This window comes from Rhipicephalus microplus, chromosome X, assembly GCF_043290135.1.
Source record: "Rhipicephalus microplus isolate Deutch F79 chromosome X, USDA_Rmic, whole genome shotgun sequence".
NCBI lineage: Eukaryota > Metazoa > Arthropoda > Arachnida > Ixodida > Ixodidae > Rhipicephalus > Rhipicephalus microplus.
The window spans coordinates 335,001,908-335,025,237 of NC_134710.1; the positions used below are offsets into that span (position 1 = coordinate 335,001,908).

At 46.8% G+C, this 23,330-nt stretch overlaps 1 protein-coding gene across 1 annotated transcript in view; it reads right to left on the reverse strand.

Moving 5' to 3' along the window:
• LOC119161223 (uncharacterized) overlaps positions 1-20,993 on the reverse strand; it is a 41,638-nt gene extending 20,645 nt beyond the window's left edge. The window contains exons 1-3 of the mRNA XM_075879683.1: positions 20,849-20,993; positions 18,266-20,071; positions 7,264-7,900 (exon numbers count right to left, since the gene is read on the reverse strand). Coding sequence (XP_075735798.1) covers positions 7,264-7,900; positions 18,266-20,071; positions 20,849-20,875 — 2,470 coding nt within the window. The 5' untranslated portion in view covers positions 20,876-20,993. The remainder of the gene's footprint in view (positions 1-7,263; positions 7,901-18,265; positions 20,072-20,848) is intronic.
• Positions 20,994-23,330: the final 2,337 nt, after the last annotated feature.

Consider the following 23,330-nt stretch of genomic DNA (forward strand, 5'->3'; position numbering starts at 1 on the left):
AACGAAAAGATGACGCGGGAGAGACCCATAGATAAAGAAAAAAATTCGTTTTATATTACGCAACCGAGATATGTAAACGTCATTCTGATATAGTCGAAACGAAGAAGTACAAGTTAACAAACCATAACCAAGTGCTACACGCGTTGTAATAGACAATTACAGCAAACAGTAAATTACAGAAAATTAACAAGACCGGCGGATCAAAATAACAAGACGGTCACAATTGTTCCGGAGGATAGTCACAATTATTTCCCTGCGGCGTGTCTCCAAATATTATCGTGGTTTTGGTACGTCAAACCCCCAAAACGATTATTACCTTTTAACCGCTGATATATTAGGTGTGTGAAGCATTCATATGCACTAATACTATGTTAATAAGAACGGTACCTTGCTTCGGCCACTGTGAATAATGCCTTTTTTGTGGCTCTTCTATAATAAATAGATATGACATATAATTTTTTTCCTTTAGGAGTAAAGCTGATTGAAAGTCTTGTGCTACGTCCCCAAGCACACGTAGTCAGGTAGTATGATATAGTGCTCCAGATTCACATTTGCCATAATTCATCCAGAAAGACAAGTGCTTCCCCTTGCCAGATATGCATGTGCAAAGTAGGGGCTATATATACCCCACAGGTACTTCATACTGTAGCGTAAAAAGATAGCAAACTTCTTTGGTTTATGTATTCATCGCGTTCATTGCACACCGCGCAAGATTACCCAAAGTAGTGTAGTAATTAGACATTATATGACCAACATTAGCAATGAAGAAAAACTATGCCAAAATAAATGAACAGGGTAGTATCGGTCGCTACTTTTTTTCAAACCTTTAAAAGTTACTACCCATGGGTGGTAACGGCTAGGGTAGTGACAATTTCTAAATGCTGGTAGCAACAGCAAAGGTGGAAACTGTTAACATCCTCGTCGTTACTAACTGCTCTTACTACCAGGGTTGTAACATATGTGACAAACCATTACTACCCCAAAGTTAGCAATTACTACTAACTTTTTTCTAAGAGTGTACCCCTTATAATGAGCCCCCCCCCCCCCAGGCTCATTTGGAGTGCTTTTTCGAGTGGAGAGCTCGCCATGTACGAAGAATGCAACTATGTAACTAAACTTTCTTATTGACATCTCTCTAATGCAAACAAACGTCTGTTCTCTATTTTCCCATACAAGCATTGCTCCTTGTCGTAATGGACGAGTCCGATGGGGTGGCCAGCTACTAATGACGAGACCCACTGGACCCGAGTCGCAAGAACTGGTTGACAGCATGGGATCGAGCTCATCGAACAGAAGACAATGCTGAGACTTGCGGCCTGGAGAACCTAGCGTCACACGAAAGTTCTTTGTGGCATTACTGACAATACTGGAAAGAACGCGCCCGAATTCACGACTGCATAGGGTGAGGGCACTGCTTTTCTTTGCTGAGATATCACCAGGCTTTGCGTAGGATTTGTAAACAAAGCACTGATTTGGTGCTTTGATAGTATTAATAGTACGTCAAAGTTCTTTAGTTAAGAGTTAGCAGCACCAAGGACAGCCATGAATTTGAAGGTACTAAAAAGCCAGAGTTGTTCGAGTTGGCCCGAGAGCTGGGACTGCAAATTGCCGAGACAAAAAGAAAGCCCGAGATTATAGACGCTATCGAGTGGACCAGGGCAGATGACGAGGAGCTCAGCAAATGCTCAGAGGATATTAAGCAAAGGAAAGAGGAGCAGAGACTTCGTGAGCAAAAAGAGGAAAAAGAAAGAACGTATCGATGGTATGGAAATGAAATGCCTAGAGGTTGAACTAGCAAAGGCTCAATCAACGAACGGAGCTAGCCCAGTGGCACGAGAAAGAGAGCGCCGAATGACAGATTTGATGACATCCTACGCGGTAGGAGGGGACATTGGTCTTTTTCTGGTGCACTTTGAGCACGCGTGCGAGAGGGAAAATTTTGCTAAAGACACATGGCCACAGCGCTTGCTTACGCTGCTGCCGTGTGAAGTAGATGACATTATAGCCCGCATGGGGAAAGAAGACGTAGACGACTACGACAGAGTCAAATTTAATGTTTTCGGCGTCTACCCGAAAACATTAAATACTGGGTTCAGGATAGGCAAGGAGTAGATACTATCACGAGAGTGGCAGAGCTCGCAGAGGAGTACATAAATCGCCGTGCTCTCGAAGGCAAGGATGTCCCTAGGAGGGAGATGAGTAAATATCGTGCCGACAAGCCTCCGCGATGGGCAAAGTCGAGTCGGTATATGCCGAAGGAGGGGTTAGACTCCAAAGGAAGTGGTGCCGAGAACAACAAGCGAAACGAAGAAGCACCAGAGAAAAGGGTGGAGGGGCAGCAAAAAAAGGCGTTCGAGGCCAAGAAACCGATAGTTTGCTACAACTGCCAACAGACATTTATCTAGGTTGTAAGAACCCGAAAGTTGTGTTAATGTCGCTCTGTAGTGACGACGAAAGCAAAAAATTTCTAGAACCATACATCCAAGACCTAGTCGTGAATGGCCAACTATGCCGCGTGGATGCAGTACACCCATCTTATGTTGAGGAAAGTCAGTTTACAGAAGAATGTGCGTGGATAAGACAAGCAGTAGAGACTAACAGTTCATGTCTCCCAGTAGCAAGAGTCCGCATCGAATGCCCTTTCGGAGTTCTAGACACTGAAGCTGCCGTTGCGGCACATCTTCCAGTGCAGTACCCGTATTTGGTTTCTAATAAGTCAGAGTAATTGCGGCGAAAAATAATAATTGGCTTCAGTGAGAGCATCGTACAGGCCCTAACTCGCTCCAAAGCAAGGGAGCTTTGCAGCTGAGGCAGTTTGTAAAAATCTGGTGTCAGAGAAAACAGCTTTAGCGGAGCCTTCTTTACCTGGCACCAAACCCGACAGCTCAATAAGGGAATCTGAAAATGCACTATCTAAAGAAAGATGTAGGAAACCGGATGAACCTGAAGCATCTCGAGAAGCAGAATCCATCATAAAGTTGTTAAACGTAAGTCATACAGAACTGATAGCGGAACAGGAAAATGACTCCACTCTCCGTAACCTAACGCCAGACGCGAAGGAAGGGGTGGCTAAGCAGAATATTCAGTTCACCAAGAAGGGAGGCGCCCTGTACAGAAAGTACACGAGTCGAAAAGGAGTACGGTTTAATGAACTAGTCATACCGTATCCTTTCCGCTAGGAGCTGTTGCACCTGGTCCACGGAGGTTTGTCGTCAGGGCACCTCGGCACCAAAAAAAAATAATGTTTGTTACGAGAGTTGTTTTACTGGCCCGGATGCTTTTGGCTGGTGGGGGGAGGCATTCGTAAGAAGCTGCGGCACGTGCCAACGCGTTGGCAAGCCAGGGGATAAGGCAAAAGCTCCTATGAAGCTGGTCCCCATTATAACAGAACCGTTTCGCAGGCTAGATATAGATACAGTGAGTCCGCTTCCTCCAACGCAGTTCGGGTATCGGCATATACTCACAAAGCTCTGCCCAGCCACGAAATTGCCGGAAGCGGTACCATTAAAGGAGCTCAGCTCGGAGGAGAGAGGTAAAGCGCTTTTATCTATCTTTGCGCGTGTAGGCTTCCCCGCAGAAATTCAGTCAAACCAGGGATATCTCTTTACAAGTTCACTGACCTCGACATTTCTAAAAAATGTGGCGTTAAAATCATCCAAACTTCAGTGTACCACCCTCAGTGAAATGCCGTAGAGAAGGTACATTCAGTCATGAAACGGCTGCAGTGAGCCCTTTGTCATGAGTACAAAGAGGATTGGGAGGCTTGCTTGCCCGCAGCTACAATCGCGGTTCGGATTGCTCCTTACGAATCAACAGGGCCTTCACCTGCGGAGCTTGTTTACGGACGTACTTTTCGGTCCCCACTTCGCATTATAGAAGAATCTTGGGAGGGCCGGGCGGACGACCCTTCGGTTGTAGCATACGTGCTTGAGCTGTTGGACCGACTTCACGCACCTAAAGAACTAGCGGAGCAGGAAATGCGCAGAGCTCAAAGCAACGCTGAGCGCCATTATGACAAAACAGCCCGGACGCGAAGATTTCGGGTACGGTAAAAAATAATGATACTGAAGTCCTCACTGAAAACTAACTACATGCCAAGTGGGAGATCCCTGTTGAAATTGTTCAGAAATTGTCAAACACCAATTACTTAGTTACTGGGCCGGGAAAGCATAAAACGCAACAGGTGTACCACACTAATTTGCTCAAACCGTACCAGCAGAGGCAAGCTGCTGTAAACATGTGGCTCAATCAACCGGAAGAAATGCCTATTGATTTCCCGGAGTTAACGACAGAGAACAAAGACTTTGGCAGTACTATTAGCAACCTGGTGTAGCAGGCGGAGTTGAAGCCGAATCAGAAAGCGGAACTGAAAAAACTATTGTTTGACTTTAAAGAAACATTTTCTGACACACCCGGCAGAACCACAGCCCTAGTTCATGATATTGAGCTGACATCGTTAGATCCAATACGTCTGAAAGCTGACCGTGTTGCACTTAGGCAACGGGAAATAATGGCCGCGGAGATAACCCGAATGTTCGAGCTAGAAGTGATTGAGCCAGGGAGAGTGATCATACCTCGCCTCTGATCTTGGTTGAGGTTTCAGGGAAGGAGCCCCGGCCGTGTATTGACTACCGGAGGCTCAACTCAATTACAAAGGACCAAACCTATCCAACACCTCATATCGAGCAAAGCCCTGAGCAAGTCAGCAGTACCAATTTTGTCTCGACCTCGGATTTATACAGGGGTACAGGCAGGTGCTTCTAACTGGGAGGGCTGGGAGGCTTGCGGTGTCTATTCCCCGATGAGAACCTTCCGGCCGAAGGTCTTCAGTTTTGGATTAAAGAATGGCCCCTATTGTTTTTCTGGCCTAATGGACAAAGTGCTACAGGGTATAGAGGACATTGTCCTCCCGTACCTAGGTGATATTGCTGTTTTTCTTCATCTTGGGTAGCCCACATGAAAGACTTGTGAGCTGTGCTATGTCATCTGCGTGAGGCCGGCCTAACTGTAAAGGTTGCGAAATGCCAATTGGGGCGCACTGAGGTAGCTTATCTAGTACATCTAATAGTTCAAGTCTACCGCCGGCTGTCAGAAGTGAAGCTGGCTGCAGTAGATAACTTACCCCAATCACGAACCAAGAAGGACATTCGGTCGTTTCTTGGTTTGGCCGGCTATTACCAAAGGTATATCCCGCGTTACTCTGACATTGCAAGTTCCTTGACTGACGCTCTTAGAAAGACTGAACCCCAGATCGTACAATGGGATGGGGCCAAGGAACATGCATTTTTTACGCTAAGAAGGCACTGACGAGTAAGCCAGTGTTGAGGACACCTGACTACTCTACGCCATTCATTCAGTGTAACACAATTGACCGGGGTATGGGTGTCGTGCTTTGTCAAAGGGGAGAGAACGACTAGGAACACCTTGTACTGTATGCCAGTAGAAAGCTTTCGGTTCTTGAAGCCTACAGTGCGTCCGAAAAGGAATGTGTCTGCGTTATTTGGGCTGTGCAGAAGCTAGCCTGCTTCATCGCCAGTCCCAGGTTCACAATAGAGACTGACCACTGTCCCCTCACATGGCTACAGTTCATGTCATGAAAATAGCTGTCTCCTGCGCTATAGGGCTAAGCTCTTCAACACTACACTTCTGATATTCATTACAAGAAGGGTAAGCTCAACGGCAACGCAGATGGTCCGAGTCGTTGCCCCTAGTGCCCCGAAGGCTTCAAAACGATTTTCTGCTTTTTCTTTTCGATTTAAGGCCTACTAACTTTTTTATATTTATCTAATATTCTTTCAAGTGTTTTGTTAAAGCTTCAAGAGTGTGATTTGGTGTTGCTACATGGCGGGGGCCACAGGATTAAAGTTAAGGTAGAGGGAAATGACTTTTACAGGTGGAGCTAAGTCTCGTGATTCTTGGTAGGGAATTGCCGTGTGTTCTCTTGTTTGTCGGTGGCTTTCGGCGCAGTTTCAACAGCCTCATATGGGGTGTGCAGAAACTATGATGGAGTGGGTCACCTCATCCCAGCGAGCAACGCTCTATCAGTCCATGATCATCGGATCCAGTGTTCGGGACAAGAGTAATAGAGGAAGAGCCGGCAAGCTGCAATACAGATCCCGCTGCACTGCACTTGCTGGCCACTGCCCCTCGGGACCTTCTTTCCCCAGCGGAAAAGCTGCTATGACTGGCGCCGGAGCTGACAAGGGATCGGCGTTCCTTTTGATGTTCAAACAAGTCGCCGAGCAGTCAGCGGCTTGTGTCCACCATGTATTCATAGTTCCTCCTTGCCTTAGGGCGAGGCGTCTTGCCGCTACGGCGCCATAAGCAGTTCGGGAGACGATCACAAGTACAGCATCTTGCTTAGAATATGACGGTGGCAGCGGCCGCAAATCGCCCCGCTAATTAAGCGGGCGGTTCGGCAGACCATTTTAAGCTTGTTTACGGCAGCCCTTTTGATGGATGCTGTCATGAGCTTCAGGCCCCTCGCTCAGCGGCACACATAGACGAGGAAGAGCCACGTGTGTGCCACATTGCCATGCAGAGACCACGCTTCAATATTTGACGTTCACGTGGGCCGTACATGCCCGTCACCCTCGCTGGTTATGTGTGACCCGTGATTGGACAGTGCCATCTGTACGCATTCCCTGATCTAGGGATCTGAGGAGAACATATCCTTTATAATGAGCCCCCCCCCCCCCCCCGGCTCATTCGGGGTGCTTTTTCGAATGGAGAGCTCGCCATGTACGAAGAACGCCATTATGTAACTAAACTTTCTTATTGACCTCTCTCTAATGTAAATAAACGTCTGTTCTCTGTTTTCCCATACAAACATTGGTCCTCGTTGTAAGGGACAAGTTCGATGGTGTGGCCAGCTACCAACGACGAAACCCACTGGACCCGTGTCGCAACACTATCTGCCACGGAATGCTACTCTTTTTAACAAGACCGATTCCTCTATATGACTTATGCCTAGCGTTTTTAGAAGCGATTTCAAGCACTGATGTTGATATGTGACAACACTTGACTCTACCACACAGATTGCATGGGTTCTATTTTTACTTGTACTAAAGATTGTAACTCTTTATTTTCGTATATCTTGATTTTTTGCTCACAACCAACAACGCCATTACAGAAAATTCTGTGACATGGACTCTCCAATACAAAGGCGTTAAAACACTGCTTTCTTGCGCATTAGCTGTATGTAATGGACACTAAACTGCAACAACGTGTCACTGAAGCAAACTACCAATTTTCGCATCTTACCAAAGACGAACACGACTGGCACTTTGACGTCCAGTGGCCCTTCCATTGGAGCAGCTGCTGCTGCTGTTGTTGCTGGCAGCCTTGTTGGTGTTGTACCCGGAGCTGGCGGTCTTGTTGGTGTTGTCCCCAGTGCTGCTGGTCTTGTTGGGGTAGTCCCTGGTGCTGCTGGTCTTGTTGGTGTCGCACCAGGTGCTGTTGGTCTTGTTGGTCTTGCACCAGGTGCTACTGGTCGTGTTGGTGTTGCAACACGTGCTACTGGTCTTGTTGGTGTTGCACCACGCGCTACTGGTCTTGTTGGTGTTGCACCACGCACTACTGGTCTTGTTGGTGTTGCACCACGCACTACTGGTCTTGTTGGTGTTGCACCAGGTGCTACTGGTCTTGTTGGTGTTGCACCAGGTGCTACTAGTCTTGTTGGTGTTGCAACACGTGCTATTGGTCTTGTTGGTGTTGCACCGGGTGCTGCTGGTCTTATTGGCGTTGCACCAGGAGCTGTTGGTCTTGTTGGTGTGACTGGTGCTCCTGGCCCTGCAGGTGCACCTGGTGTGGCAGGTTTTTCGCCTGTTGCAGGTGCTCCTAATACTGCAGGTTTTGCAGATTCGGCGGCTCCTGGTGCTGCGACAGCAACAGGTTGGGCCTGGGAGGCGAAATGCAAGAGATCACGAAACAAACTTCTTACTGGGTGCCAGATGCAGTGGGCATGAAAATGACGAACTGGTTGGAAGTAACCAGTGTCACATGCACTACCCCAAAAGAATAGCTGAATACGTTACTCATTACACTAACAAAAAGAACGCATTACCGCCCTACATAGCCGGCAAAAGAAGTAATGCGTTAGCGCTACCGAAAAAATTAACAGATGTTACTTTTGCCATTACTCCACGGTCACATCTTTCCATCTACTTTGCGCCGTCGTTCTAGAAATAAGAACATGTGAATAAATTTAATATTTATATTTCACAAAAATAGTCTGGCGAAAACACTAATTTCAACTGAATTACAAATATAATTAAAGACTTTTGCGCAGATGTGTGGGACTCTAGTAATAATAAAGTAGCCTAATGTTTACAGCAGCATTGCGTACGATGGCTTATAAAGTCAGGTCACACATTTAAGACATTGTCGACATAATAGTAAACAGAAAATGACGTTTCGTAAAAGCTACTCGGAAAGAAAAAAAACTGCTGACAACTCAACAAATATGGAGTAATTATGTGTGTGCGTCTACTAGTGTTAAAAAAATGTTCGCGGGTATTCTAGGAATAAAAAAATCCTTAAAATGCATATTTTCGAAAAAGCGTTTGCAGCGTAAATAATGTTTGGCACTGAAACCTATATTATTTCCGCGAAAATTGCGAGTGCGTATGAGAAGGCGCTCAAGGTCAGCCTCACTCGTTCAGGAATTCAACAACTATAAACATATACACACCATTTGAATCAGGTAGAAGCAAATCTCATTTTCACCACAGAACTGACAAACTGCGCTATAGTATTGCAGGGACAGTTTTCTGACCATTACAACTCCAACAATTTCAGCAAAAATTAATTCCTCGCTTTGTAGTAAATTCGTTCGCAGCTTTACGGTAAATATGCGCTTGGTGGACGTATTTAAGGGTGCTCCTATTGGCATCTGGCAAGCTGATAGCGATTCGCTGCTGCGACATATGGATAGCCTAGAGAATGCAGCGCCTACGAGACGTTGGCTCTTGGCATAATGAAAAAAAAGTATTGAATAACGTGAATCCTGACGTCACCGTAATGTGTTAACCTATATTAGCCGTTACATTCACGAATTAGTAACGAGTACATCACTAAAGTACCAAAACAATCAAGGCGTTCCGGTAACGGCATTACATGTAACCCGTTACTGCAAAAATGTGGAGTAACAACGAAATTCCGGCTCACCATGTCTCTCGAACGGAAGTGTAGTGCTCGTTCAGACAAAAAACGCCGACATACATACGTTGCTCTTCGTCAAACATGCACTATGCCTTACGCTGAGGGAAAATTCCCAGCGAAAGGCTAGAGGCGCCTCTAGATGGTAATTGAAAACTGCACGAGCAATGTCAGCAGAATGCCTAAGCGTGCGCACCGCGCTTGCCGTATACTGTCAGAGGTAATCGAAGAACAGACGTGACGTCAGGCATCATCCTTTATACGGAGAGCCGAACCAGCGGGCTAGCCTGATGATCTAGAGACAGTGTAAACACCCGTACCAATTCATTAAAACTTTTTTTCTTTCTTGCACGAAGTCATTCAACTTGAGGCTTTTAACAATAAATAAATTGTATTGGTATAACGTCCCAAAACCACCATATGATGAGAAACGCGCTCTTTAAGGACTCCGAATATTTTGACCATCTCTAACGTGCACTTCAATCTAAGCACACAAGCCTCAAGCTTTTTCGTCTCCATCAAAAAAAAAAAATGCGGCTGTCACGGCCGGAATTAGATCTCGAGACATGCGGGTCAGCACTTCAGCGCCTTATACTCTTGTCACACGGCAAACCCAATGCAAGTTACAGCGAATGTCATTCGTTTGTAATGTCCCTTGTTTGCTATCACACGGGAAACTAATGTCATTTGACGAAAATGGCATTTTCGGTCGAATGAGTTCCCGATCATTATGATTCAGTTTTGGACCTAATGAGTAGCCTCGACGCCAGAGACTTTTTGGAATATGGCTGCTAATTTATGTATACCTAACTTTTATAGGTTGTAAATATAATTTTTAATAAATCAACTTATTATTGGTTTGATCGTATAATAGCGCACGTGAAAGTTTCCAAAAACGAAGCTACTATCCACTACAGTGGCTAAACGCTGGCCATGATTCATTTGTGCGCTGTTTTTGTTGCCTGTACGGTAGATTTCGATTGCCCGATTGCACTTCTGGACGGGACCACACGAAATCACTTCGCCGTCTCATTTCTGCAGCCGGGAACTCCGTCATGCACCCAACTTCAGTTCATATCGTCGGCCATTTTGGTTCTCGAGTGTGTCGTGCCGCTGTGTAAAACGACCACGTTTACATTTTATGAGCACCTTGTTCCCACAAAAAATACTTTAGTGTATGTCATGTGCAAGTTTTATTAGATTTTTATTTCTCCCAAAGCCACAGTTCAGGAGGGCTAGGGTAATGGTCATCATTTCGAAAATTACATTTGTTTCCCTCTTGTGGTGACAGCACGCAGGTAAATTGGCATTTGGTCCACCTAATATCATTCGTTGTAAATGACAATAGATTTGCCGTGTTGCAGGGGCATTAGCCACCAGACCATCGTGGCGGGTATTTGAAGCTTCTAGAGAAATTGTGTTCCACGTCCACGCGTGAGCAAAAGCTGGTGGGTGCGTCTTACTATCATTTCCATCTACAGTACACGTGCGAGTCTGGCTCATACACTTCCTATATACACTGGCACCTTATCATCGTTTCTCTCCTCGTTTCCTCGCTTTCAGTTTGCGTTGCAACTTTTTCGTTAAGCTTTGCATCAACTCGCCCTACACCCGTCGCGGTGGTGTACGGGAAATTGTGCCCGATATCCAGGCCGTGGCGGCCGCATTTATGATGGATGCAAAAATGCTTGAAATTTAGGCCCACATTCCAGAGCCGCCCAGGAGGTACAAATTTTTGAGGCTTTCTACTGCAACGTCTCATCTTATTGTTGTTTTCGGACGTTAAACCCCGACAATTACTATGAATCAGCCCGACAGTATACAAATTGTTAAAGCAATCGACAACAATTTTATAGGGTACCTGCTCTCGTTTGCTGAACGGAAAGCTTATCGCTCAGAGCGTCTAATGACGGAATAGTAGCATGGAAAACGCAATGAAACATTTGCAATAAACTTTTTTATCTGTGGCAAATATGAAGTCGTATACACATGTGACCACAACACCTGCTCCAAACAGTGAGCGCGACAGCAGTCTTTGTTCGAGCACAGTGGTTTACCGCCCATTTATACACTCGACACTGCGACTCGACATGGTTCACTGACTGCTGCGAAGGCAGTCTTCTTATTGTGTAACATCTTTAAACTCGTAAGCAGCACTGAATAGAGCTTGGGTGGATAATAACATGCCTGGGGCACTATGCAGGATCGGCCGAGTATCGCCCGAGTTAGCGAAACTCGGGATCTTCACGAGCTCTGGCGACACCCCCTTATGAACGAGCCAACAGTACGAAAAAATCGAATTCACCCCTCAGCACGCTTCGTTTCATTGGCTACGATAGAAGAATTCATCGCGTTAAGGACGGTAGACTAAGTTTTTTTAAAAGTTTTTAAATCGACGTGTTTTTAAATCAGATGCATCGTATTTCCTTTGTTTGTCGTTCTGGGTGCAAAAGTGAACCCATAAAATAAAAGCGTCAGAAACATTTCGTGATAGTATCTTTTAGAGGCACTGGGTGTTTAATTTATTTTTGAAGCTTTTAATGCCTGCAATAAGTCTGTTAATCAGCACGATTGCCTCCGAGATGAGTACCGGCCGAGCGCCTTACAACAACGCAACTGCAACTAAACCTGATGCTACGTGTTAATAATCACGGCCAGCATATACACTGTCGTTCTTTATGAAAGGAAACACGCGAACGAAAAACCTGCGCTCTGTGGCGGCTACCTACAGCACCATAAACCGGCAAGTGAAGAAAGCACGTTCACCGCTTTGGCGTCATCTATGACCAAGCAAGGTAACGAGTCATTGGTGTTGGACAAGCGCTGCTAGATTACGTTCTCTCGTGGCTCGCGCGGCGAGCGGTAGCGGGGTATTTTTCTGCAATACTTGATGGAAACAAAATGAGCAGCACGAGAGTGCTGCGTGTGCACGTTTGCTGCATTCGATAGTAGAAATTTCCATGCTGCAGATGGAATGAGATAACCTGTGTGAAAAAGGAGAGACGCCCACGAACACGCCTGTGGGAGGCGCGTGTTCAGTTGGCAAAAAGACAGCACGAGAATCACGCTTACGTCGCAGCACTGCTGAAATGTTGAGCGAGTGGTAGTGCTGACGTGCTCGCACGCGGTGTTTCTTTGATAACCACCGAAAATGTCCCACATGCATTTCCAACGCCACGCGCGTTCATTCAGCCATTTCTATCAACGCTGCTATCACGCACTCCACACTAGGGAGTTTTAGAATACCGTTTGCAAGCGCTGCGGGCGTTGCGGCCGCCATATGAGCTTTAGAATAGCGCTTGCCCTGCTGCGATCCGCAACGCACAATCGCAGCGACACCGTAGCCTCGAAGCCAGCGCTTGCGGGCCACATGCGGGCCGCCATCACCTCACGCAATTTCGGATTTTTTGCGTGCGGTCCGCGAACGCGAACGCCAACTCGCGTGACGATGCATGCGCAGTGGCAGCGACCGCACCGCAAGGGCTCGCGGTGCGCTATTCTAAAACTCCCTAATGTCTTCATGCCACGGCCACCGCAAGTGACCTCAGAGCAAACTCAGCCGCCCGAGAAGCTCGGGCCATTCTGCATAGCACCCTGCACTATATTTCAGGACTATTTATGGCACGCATGACCGCATAAGACTCTGTGACTACGTGCGACAAAGTGATCGAATCCATAATCCAGCTTCCGCTTGCTTGCGCGGAACACCAGTTTTTATTGGATTTACACGCAATTTAAAAATATAAATCCTACTCACACGGCGACAAGCACGCTCAAATAAGTCGCTGTATTTCACCATCCTTCCTGGAATCACTCACTATATTTCCCCATCCACCAATTTCTTCCAAGATTTATCACATGTTCCCGGCTGCGGCGGCTGCATTTCCGATGGAGGCGGAAATGTTGTAGGCCCGTGTGCTCAAATTTGGGTACACGTTAAAGAACCCCAGGTGGTCAAAATTTCCGGAGCCCTCCACTACGTTGTCTCTCATAATCATATGGTGGTTTTGGGACGTTAAACTCCACATATCAATTAATCATTTAATCACATGTTCTGGCCCGTTGTCGGTCCCTCTAAAGCGTCCAGTTGTCGGTCTCTCTTCTACACTGGCGACCTATTCTGTTTTCAGAGCGCGAGACAGACGTGCGATTTTCCACGCGATTTGGCGCGCGGCGTCGCATGGTGCGGCGTGCCGAGGGCAAAGGAGCTATCAGCGGCAGGCTCCGCCCCCATGCGGCGCCTCGGCATGCTGGGTCGCATATGACTTGGTATCCCCGTAATGATGCTCAAAACAAACAACATTGCACAGCCACGCTTCGGTCTATAAAAATAATTCATAAATCTCATTCGTGAACGACAATCACGTCGTAACCGCGGCAACAGCTGATTATTGACGACTCCGACAGGTAGGCTTATCATCGCGGGCGCCGGCCGTCGCCTACGCCGATCACACGCGAGCTCGACATAGAGCGCTTGTTTTTGACAACACTATCAAGCATTGCGCTCGTATGTAATGCTTTAGCATTCATTATTACACTATCGATGCCATAGATGTGAAGAGCAAAGGTGGAAGCGAAGCGAGCCAGCACAGAGACGCCGGTAGGCGTGTTTACCTGCGAAATTACCTTGCATCGCTGCTCACGATCTCAGATCTCGCTAGCGGTTTCAATACGGGCGTTGTCGTGCAGAAAAAGCACACTTCAAGCATAACTTTACTTAATCCGGAATAATATCACGTCACTAGGGAAGTGTACTCGATGTTTGTGACGCCGCGGCAATCAGCGATGTCAGCAAATCCACGCTCGCACCGCTCCATCGACTCGCCTGGAGCCTTGGAACACGGTTGTTGGGAGATGGCGCCACTAGCATCGTGACGCCAATCGTATGCTCGCACTGTGATTGGCTGCTGACATGCGGTGGTGCGACGCTGAATATCTGGCCAGTTTGATGCTCACCGCACCGGCTATGCAGCGGTGCGACGCGATGATACGTCACGAAACGTCACGAAACGTCACCACTCCGGCAGTCGCATCGTCGCACCGCGCGCCGAATCGCAGAGAAAATCGCACCGTCTGTCTCGCGCTTAAAGGAGCATAAAAAAAAATTGTGCGCAGTGGTTTGTTTTCTTCCGCGTTCTGTGAATAGATTGCTTGTCCTGCTAAGATGAACCATCTTGAACTGTAGCCGATGTGTTCGTCCTGCACCTCTTTTTAGCACAGTTTCCAAGTCACCCAGCCGACTTCCGATTCCCGCTATCACTATGACGGGGCCAGTCGCCGAAACGCGAGGCGACAAGTTATCTTTTCTCCCGCTTGTTTAAAAGGGAAACTCGAATAGAGATTATGCATGCAACGGCGTCTCACCCATTCCAAACAAGAGGGGTAACTCAGAAGGCTGGACATGAACGCGAACGGGACAGAGCTGCATAGATATGTCCCGATAGCCGGGAAGTATAATATTCGCACTGCTGCGGCAAAACAAAAGGAAGTCTTTTAAGCTATTTACATTAATGAGTAGGTACAATCTAGTGTTTAAACCATTATTAGTCCACTTAAAACTTAACACGGACTCATTTCGAAGGCATTACGCAACACTTGAATAGTGCAGCAAGATAACCTCTCGCAAGGACCAAGAGCCACCACCTGTCACATAATTTCACCTCGTCTGTTTGGTGCCAGGACGATTCGTTGCAGCTGCCTTCATTTTAGAACGTTCTTGGAAGGTTGCAATAGCACAATCGTTTAACTTGCTCGCAACTTCCCATCTGAAATTTAAAGCCTTCGCTCAAAGTGCTATCAATGCGCATAGAATCTCGACAGGAGTATTGATACGTGGAAAGTACCTTTGTAGCGCTGACCCGCAGATCGCGGGATTGAATCCCGGCATCGGAGGCTACATTTTTGATGGAGGCGAAAGTGTTGTTGGTTCGTGTGCTTAGATTTAGGTGCACGTTAAAGAACCGCAAGTGGTCGAAATTTCCGGAGCCCTCTACTACAGCATCTCTCATAATCATATGGTAGATTTGAGACATTAAAGCCCACATATCAATCAATCATCTTTGCAGCGTTTATTTGGTACTTTGTAAAACATCGTTGGAGCAAACTTGAAAGAAGGCAAAAAAGAGGCACGGGGCACTCTTTTTCGTGCCTCATCTTTTGTCTTCTTTCAAGTTTGCGCCAATTATGTTTTATACCACTATACACCAACTAGCCCGACAGCATACGTTAATTGGTTCTTCTCTGAGAAGTTTCTAGGACACGCAGAGGCTTTCCAATACAAAGGCTACTTTCGACCTCAAATGCCGGTGCTTTCAAGCTATGTGAAGGCCGCGATAAAGACCGAATGGCCCACGAGAGACCTATCTCTGTTAATTCCCCATTGTTGCAAAGGGCCATGTGTGCACCACCGCGCAACTTGGGCTTAGGCCGCCAACTGTGTACACTAAATATGCCGGCATAATTTTACAAAACGATGCAACCATCCTTTAACTCGACCCGCCTTGATTGATATGTGGGGTTTAACGTCCCAAAACCACTATATGATTATGAGAGACGCCGTAGTGGAGGGCTCCGGAAATTTAGACCACCTGGGGTTCTTTAACGTGCACCCAAATCTGAGCACACGGGCCTACAACATTTCCGCCTCCATCGGAAATGCAGCCGCCGCAGCCGGGATGCGAACCCGCGCCCTGCGGGTCAGCAGCCGAGTACCTTAGCCACTAGACCACCGCGGCGGGGCAACTCGACCCGCCTTAACTTCCATAAAGTGTCATTAGTAAAAAAGTAGGATATGCCATATTTTCTTTCTCTACCAGCCACGGTGGCCTAGCGCTTATGGTGTTCGACTGCTCACCCGAAAGTATCAGAATTGAAGTACGGCCGCATTCTAGATGCACTTGTGCGTATATTTAGGCGCGCGCGCGCACGCACGCACGCACGCACGCACACACACACACACACACACACACACACACACACACACACACACACGCACACGCACACGCACACACACACACACACACACACGCACACACACACACACGCACACACACACACACGCACAAGCGCACACGCGCACACACACAGAGGCTGTTAATATTGACGGAGCCCTTCACTATGGCGTCTCATTACAGCGGTTTGGGACGTATAACTCCCAGAATCTGATACTTATGTCCTACTCAAGAACAGACAGACTAAGGATGAGAACCAATTTAGCTATCAGGTGGAAACGGTCCAAGACGAGATGCAGAAACGGCGGACATCTTTTACCTAAAGCAAAGTCAGAAGTACTCCAAATGCCATATTTGTCTCTGAATGCCTATCCTGGGTCTTCGTGTTTCCTTTGAAAGCTATTTCCTGCCCTGCAAATACAATCGTGTGGGTGCGCAAAGAAACGTATTGCGACCAGCAAGGAAACACCTGCAATATCCAGCCCAGCTGTGAATTCGTAGGGTGCAGCTAATTAAGTGATCCAGATTTTTCGGTTACAAACCGTCAGAGGGCTGAATACCCCTGTGCATTCGTACCTTGTAAAAGATCTGACTGGGAAGCATACAGTTCTGGGAACCAACTACACATATAATTAGGCTCAAATGCACAAAAAATAACGATTGTAGATCATGCTAACTGCAACGTTCATGGAAAGCTGTGGTGCTAAGCGCACGCAGTGTTTTTCTGCAATGCATATTTTTTATGAAAATGCGGTGAAAGTCAGGTGCATGTTTCTGCACAAAAACTAGACCTCTATGCGAAAGAGCTCGTGAACCCTTTAAATACGGTTTTCAAGGCAGTGTTTATATCGGAAAGTTTTAGGCAGTCCTCAATATTGGCATACTGTTTTGTTTCCTACTCCCAAGCGCTGGTTTGTTCCCGAGCGAGCTCCCGAACGATTCACCGTACCTGCAGACGTCCAGTTGTCGACTGCTCCCATCTCCCACGCTCATTACAAGCAAGTCACCACTCGTTTCCACGGCAGTTCGAAGCACTGCGTCGTGTCGCCCAAGAGGTAGACAAAAATTTTACTTTTCCTCCTTTCAAGAATCACTCAATCGATCAAGCAATCCACCGCAGTTTGGCAGCCGGCTCCGAGTAAGAATAAATACGTTTTTACCCGTTCCAGACTGTCTATGCTTTTTAGAACACCGCGCCCCGCGCCTACGTCTTCAGGCCGACGACCACGCCGGACATAGCATACATACTTAACTTTCTTAGAAATAAGAAAAATTGCACGCAACTCAAGATATTCACCACTGACATTTAATGACGCTATTGAAACTGAGCACGCCAGAAGTTCAAGAAATGCGATTTTTCACTCATGTCCGACTGAAACTTCCCATGACTGAGAAATGACAAAATTTGAAAGTTAAATGAATTTATACTATTCCGTAAAAGTACAGAATAAGGCTTTTCTTATGATGAGTGTGAGTAAAAAGGAACCTCAGTGTACACATATTTGTGTGCTTTTTTCTAATCGTGAAGTAGGGAGTTTTATTTGATACGACGAGGTGTATTGGAGGGTCATGAGTGAAAATAATTCAGTAAAAAGAAGGGATACGTCAAATATGGCATGCTGCGAAAATATATCAAAACAAGTACGACGAATATCATTCGCAGTGTAAAAGCCGCCGTGCTTCTAGAAATGAATAACTGGATTTTCCCCCGCAATAATGAATTTGAGAGCGTGCGACTGATCTGTGCCGCATAAAATTTGCTGGGCATTAGTCAACGGCGTTGGACATGTTTCTACACAGAGCCGGCCAACTGTTCAACATGCAGCTCTATCACTTTAGTTTTGATACTTTCTGTACTGCTATAATAAAACGCCGAAGCGTGTGCGTCAGCAGCGAGAATCGGCGCGTCTTACAACAACTTTAAGAGGATTGATCGACATACCTGGCAAGAGCTGGTACAATTCGTTTAAGCACCAAGCGACTAAATGAAATCAAAAATGAGTGCACACGCACGAACACTCCTTAACTCTGCTCGCATCGAGCTTGACGTTTCGTTAAAGCGGCAATGAAAATGCCGCACGACCCAGACGCTTTCGGCGCATACCTGTACCGCCGCAGCCGAATGACCCTAGCTTTAAGAGGCACTCATATCCTACCTTAACTTCGGGCGGCTTTTCTTCCGTCTTCTCCGGCTCCGAAGCTTTACCATCTGGCTTCTTTTGTTCTGCTTCTTTCTCCTCCGGCATTTTCTCCCTTTTTTTCGCCTTCCGGCCTTCCTTCGACTCGTCGTCCGAGGCGGCTTGCTTCATCTCCATCTTGCGCACTAAGTTCTCCAGCTGATGGCGGTCGAACCGGCGCAACTCGAAATCGCTCTCGTCATCACTGTCAGAATCTGCCTGCCGTGGCGGTGGTGGCGGCGGTTGTTGACGCCCTCCTAAGAGGTCACAAAGAAAGCCCAAGATTCCCCTCGAAGTCGCGGGTGCTGCCGGTGGAGAGGGAGGAGGAGGCTGCTTCCTCTTCTTTTTCTTTTTGGACATCTTGATCATGTACAGGTCGTCTGCGTCGGTGTCGTCGTCGTCGTCATTCCTGAGATAGACTCCGCGAAGGCGGCCGCTAGTCGACCGCCGCGGTGGTCCGCGACGGATCATAACGGTACCGGGACAGTTACACACTCTAGGTCGACTTGGACCGTTGTCGTCGAACGTGGACTCATCGGGTATATATAACAGCTGCGGCGGTGGCTGCGGTGGCTGAGCTGGCTTCGCCGTGACGTCGTGGATGCCATCATGGGTCTCATAGGTCAGCTTGCGGGTTTCCGCATCTGCAGCCGCTGCCCCAGAATCACGTTCGACCTGAAACATTCGGATGCGCGTCACATGTAGTCCGCTGCCGCTTTTGGAACCAGCCGCCGGCAGCGCACAAGGCACGTTTATTTGTCTACGCCTGGATTGGGATCTGGTGGATCCCGAATGGCGAGGCGGAGGCTGTCTACCAATAGTCTCTGTCGAGTCGAAGCCTTCGTCAGTTCGCTCTCGGTCAGGAAAATCAGCGTTAGAAGCAGGCAGGCGCGAGAGGGGCGGGTTTGAATCTCTTTGGCCGCCAACCGTCTCCACCGAGTCATATCCTTCATCGAAGCGATCTTGGTCACGAAAATCGACGCCGGAAGGAGGCCGTCGTTGGATTTCTTCGTCATACGATAGTGGAAATCGGCGCCCCATCGGCGGCGGACGCGTCGGCAGTGTACCGGGAGAAAGCGACCTGCACGGGAGCGGTGCAGGTCGCTGAGACACTGGAAGTGAGCCAGCGAGGCTATTTCTTGGACTGGGACATTCGATCACTCCCACGCTGCTGATGGCCACAGATCCCGGCGCCTCTGTCATCGACGTAGCGAAGTAGGGCTGCCTGCTCACTGCCGTCATGTTGCCGGTACTTCTCGCCGAACTGCCGTAACCGTGCGAATCCATGACCAACGCTGGCATATTTGGCCGCCTCAGCATTGAACCACGCGGGCCTCGTACCGCCCATCCGGAGACAATAGGAGCATAAGACCCTGGATACGTGGAAGGCGCTGGAGGCACAGAGTCCAAGCTTCCGACAGGAGCGACGAAACTACCTGGTGCGACCACGTCTGTTCCTCCTACTGGTGACACCTCGGTCATCGAAGTGGTCATCTGAGAGCGCCGAAGCGTAGTGGGCGCATACCGAGTTGGCTGCGCAGGCGGGGCCATTGTGGTATTGGAACCAACTTCAAGTAGCTCAGATGCTTCTATGGTCGCTAAGGCGGGTGTTTCGGCACCCAACCCTTGCGGTGACTGTGACGGCCAAGCGTGGCCGCTCGGAGTCGCCGTGACTGCCGACTGGGAACTCCGTTGCAGTTGCCCCGGCAGCATTGGCCCGCCTGGCACCGACGATGCATTTGGACCGATGAGGAAGGTGGTGTTGCTTTGGTAGCGCAGCGTTTGCTGCAGGAGTATGTGAACGTGAACGTGTGAACGTGTGAACGGAGTATGTGAATGTCCCTCACAACTATACGTTCGCACAATTGTTTGATGAGTCGTTACTCAGGCTAAACAAGCGAACTTAGGTGCGTGCTTTTTCCAAACAATTTTATCTGTAATAACAATACGAGTCACCGCTCAGAAACCATTCATTCTATAGACAAATTGCAATCTGTGCTTCCAAAAGGTATTACATAATTCGTGCAGTTCCGCAAGGGAATTGACGGTTGTAATTGAAAAATAAGTCGGTGAATGCATAGCCCAGAGCATGGCCATGGTTAGCCCTGACTTCACAGAGTATAAAACATGGCATCTCACATCAGTGCTAAACAGTACTGCATCAACGCATATATTGCGACTTTGCAGGCCAAAATTTGAAAATAGATAGAAGGGTGACCATGCAAAGAATTGCACTATGGCCTTTTTTCAGCACAAAAAGAAATTAATAATTAGCTATCTCAGCGACTGCTCCTACGCAAAGGAATCAATGGATGTGATTGGACATTAAGTGGGTGGTTACGTAGCCTGGAGAGTATGGTCATGGTTAGCCCTGACTTCACGAAGCATACGTGACATCTGCCGTAAGTGCTACATATCACTTGATTTTGCTACAGTACTGTATCAGCGCATGCATATATTGTGACCTTGAGGGCAAAATTTTCAGAATACACAGAGGAGTGACCATGGCAGGAGTTGCTCTATGCCTTTCTTTTTCAAAACAGAAAAAAAACTGATAATTACCGGTCTCTGCGACTGCTCCGACGCCATACTGGCGGTAGCCTCGGCAGCGATGGCGCAGTACGCTCACTGGTACTAGACGACCGTGGTCGTGAGGGAAGAAATAGGGTCTCTAGCCTAAAATGCTCAATTTTGTTACCGGCGTCTCGGCGCCACTGCAAGAAGATGATGATGATGATGAATCCACAGACATGGCTCGTACCCACTCAGGGGGATTGGCTAAGAGTCGATGACTTAATTAAGTAAGTTTTTTTTTTTAAATATCGAAACCACCCACCAAAAAAAAGAATAAAAAAAATAAAGACACCCTAGTCAGAATGAATGGAGTGCAATAGTTGCTTGTCACTCGTGCAGATAAGACAACTATTCATTACCTTGAATAAGAATCAGGATAGTTAAACAATGCTCTTGTGTTCGTTGGAACTATTTTTTTTTCATGATTAATAATCACGCAATTAAAAGCTTAATTCTTTTACTTTCATTCAGGTACTTGCAAACTGCGTAGAAAACGTTCTCGTGGCTGAAGCCCAGATCGTAAGCACCGAAGGAAAGTATGTTTTCTATAGTGAAATTCAACCCCAGGCTAGCAAATGGGAGGGCTAAGAATGTTTTCCTAAGCAATTTGTATCGGCGACATGATAAAAAATAGTGTTCTATTGTTTTCAATTCTGAACAAAAGTTGCATAGTGGTGATATCGCCAGACCAGCCCTATGTGAATAGAAATTTAACGGGGGGACACGACATCGAAATCTGGTTATTATGGTTTCCAACTGTTTTGTAGGACACCAATGACTTTTCCATGGAAATCTTAAGTGAGTAAATTCTGGTGTTGACAATATTGCTTCCATAGCGTCTGCACTGAGCGCAAGCTTTCTGTATCTTGTCGCCGTTATAGTGGAAGAAACTTACGTTTCTTCGTCTTCATCCACCAGCCGTATTGTCTTGTCTTGTCTCCTAGGAGATCTTGGCTCATACCCACATGAGGGATTGGCCAAGCTGTACCTCATAATGGATCATTTTTTACAACGCTTGCTAAAAAAATACAGAAATTAGATGGGAACAATAATAATGTTCCTTTGAAAAAACGTGAAAAATTGCAGAAGAATGCGATAAACCAGATTATATAAAACAAATTAACAAGAATGAGGAAGGGGGAGAAAGAATTGGATATATCTGGCAGTACCACTAGCAGCGTATTCTTCCGGTCGCCTGAATGAATTTATGTAGCGCTGACAGAATAGCACTGCGGCCCACACCCAACTGACTGGCTCCAAACGATAATAGGGTGGATGTATTGACTGGCAATCCGAGCATACCAATCGGTCTTTCAAGAATTATTCGGCGCAGTGAGGCGAAGCGGCGGCATGTGAGAAGAAAGTGATCTATTGTTTCCGGTTCATTGCAAACTACACATAGGTTATTTAATGAAAATCCTGATTTGTTGAGATAAAAATTTAACAGAGGACCAGCCGTATCTTCATACCAGCCGTATCTTCATATGAGAGTGTCTGACTTAACCATCGTCTTCTTCTTTGGATCCAGTAAAAAAATATTGGGCACATAGGTACATTTTTCTCTTTCAAACGCACAAAAAAGATGCGAACCAGACGGAAAACATTAACGGTACAAAACAACACTGATGTAGAAGTAGAAGACAATGACGATAATTCAGATTTATTTGAATAATGAATGTCTCGTGAGCTCAGTAACACGGGTCTCATACGCCACGCCCACATGAGCTGTCTCTGGTGCTAATAATGGTGACATTCTACTTAAGATACGTAGGTGACCCAGTCGTCCTAGCTGCGCTTACGGATTATGCACGACCATGAAAGAAAACACAGCAAGATATTCTCGATTAAGTCCAAACGAAATCGACTTCAGAGTGGATTGTCCAATATCGTGTGCACACGCAGACTTGCAAAAGCCGCATTGAACTTGCTTGGAAAAGAAGGCAACATGCTGCTCTTGTGAGATTAGAGATAGCCAAAGTATATGATAGCGTAGAACACTCAGTTTTGTTGGAAACATTACAGACCCACAAGTTTCCAAAATATATAATTGCGTGGACGAAGGAATTTCTGAGGAAAAGATAATTTTATTGTTTTAAGGATGGTTGCGTATCGTCGAAGTTTAAGCAAACTCTCGGTGTCTCTCAGGGCGCTGTCTTGTCGCCAACACTTTTTAACATAATGATGAGTTCCATCTCGAATTGCCAGGACGTGAAGGTGTTTGTATATGCAGATAACAAGTGTATTTTTCGCGGCAGATTGTGACATACACTCTCTGTACCAGAACTACAGGCATACATAAATACACTGGAGATATGGCTAGAGACAATCTGAATGACAATAATTGTAAATAAAAGTGCATTGTTGATATTTTTATTACCTGATCCCGTCTCTATTTCAATATGCTATAAACAAGAGCCCATACGGGTTGAGTTGGTTAAACATTTGGGAGTAATTTATAATGACAAACTGA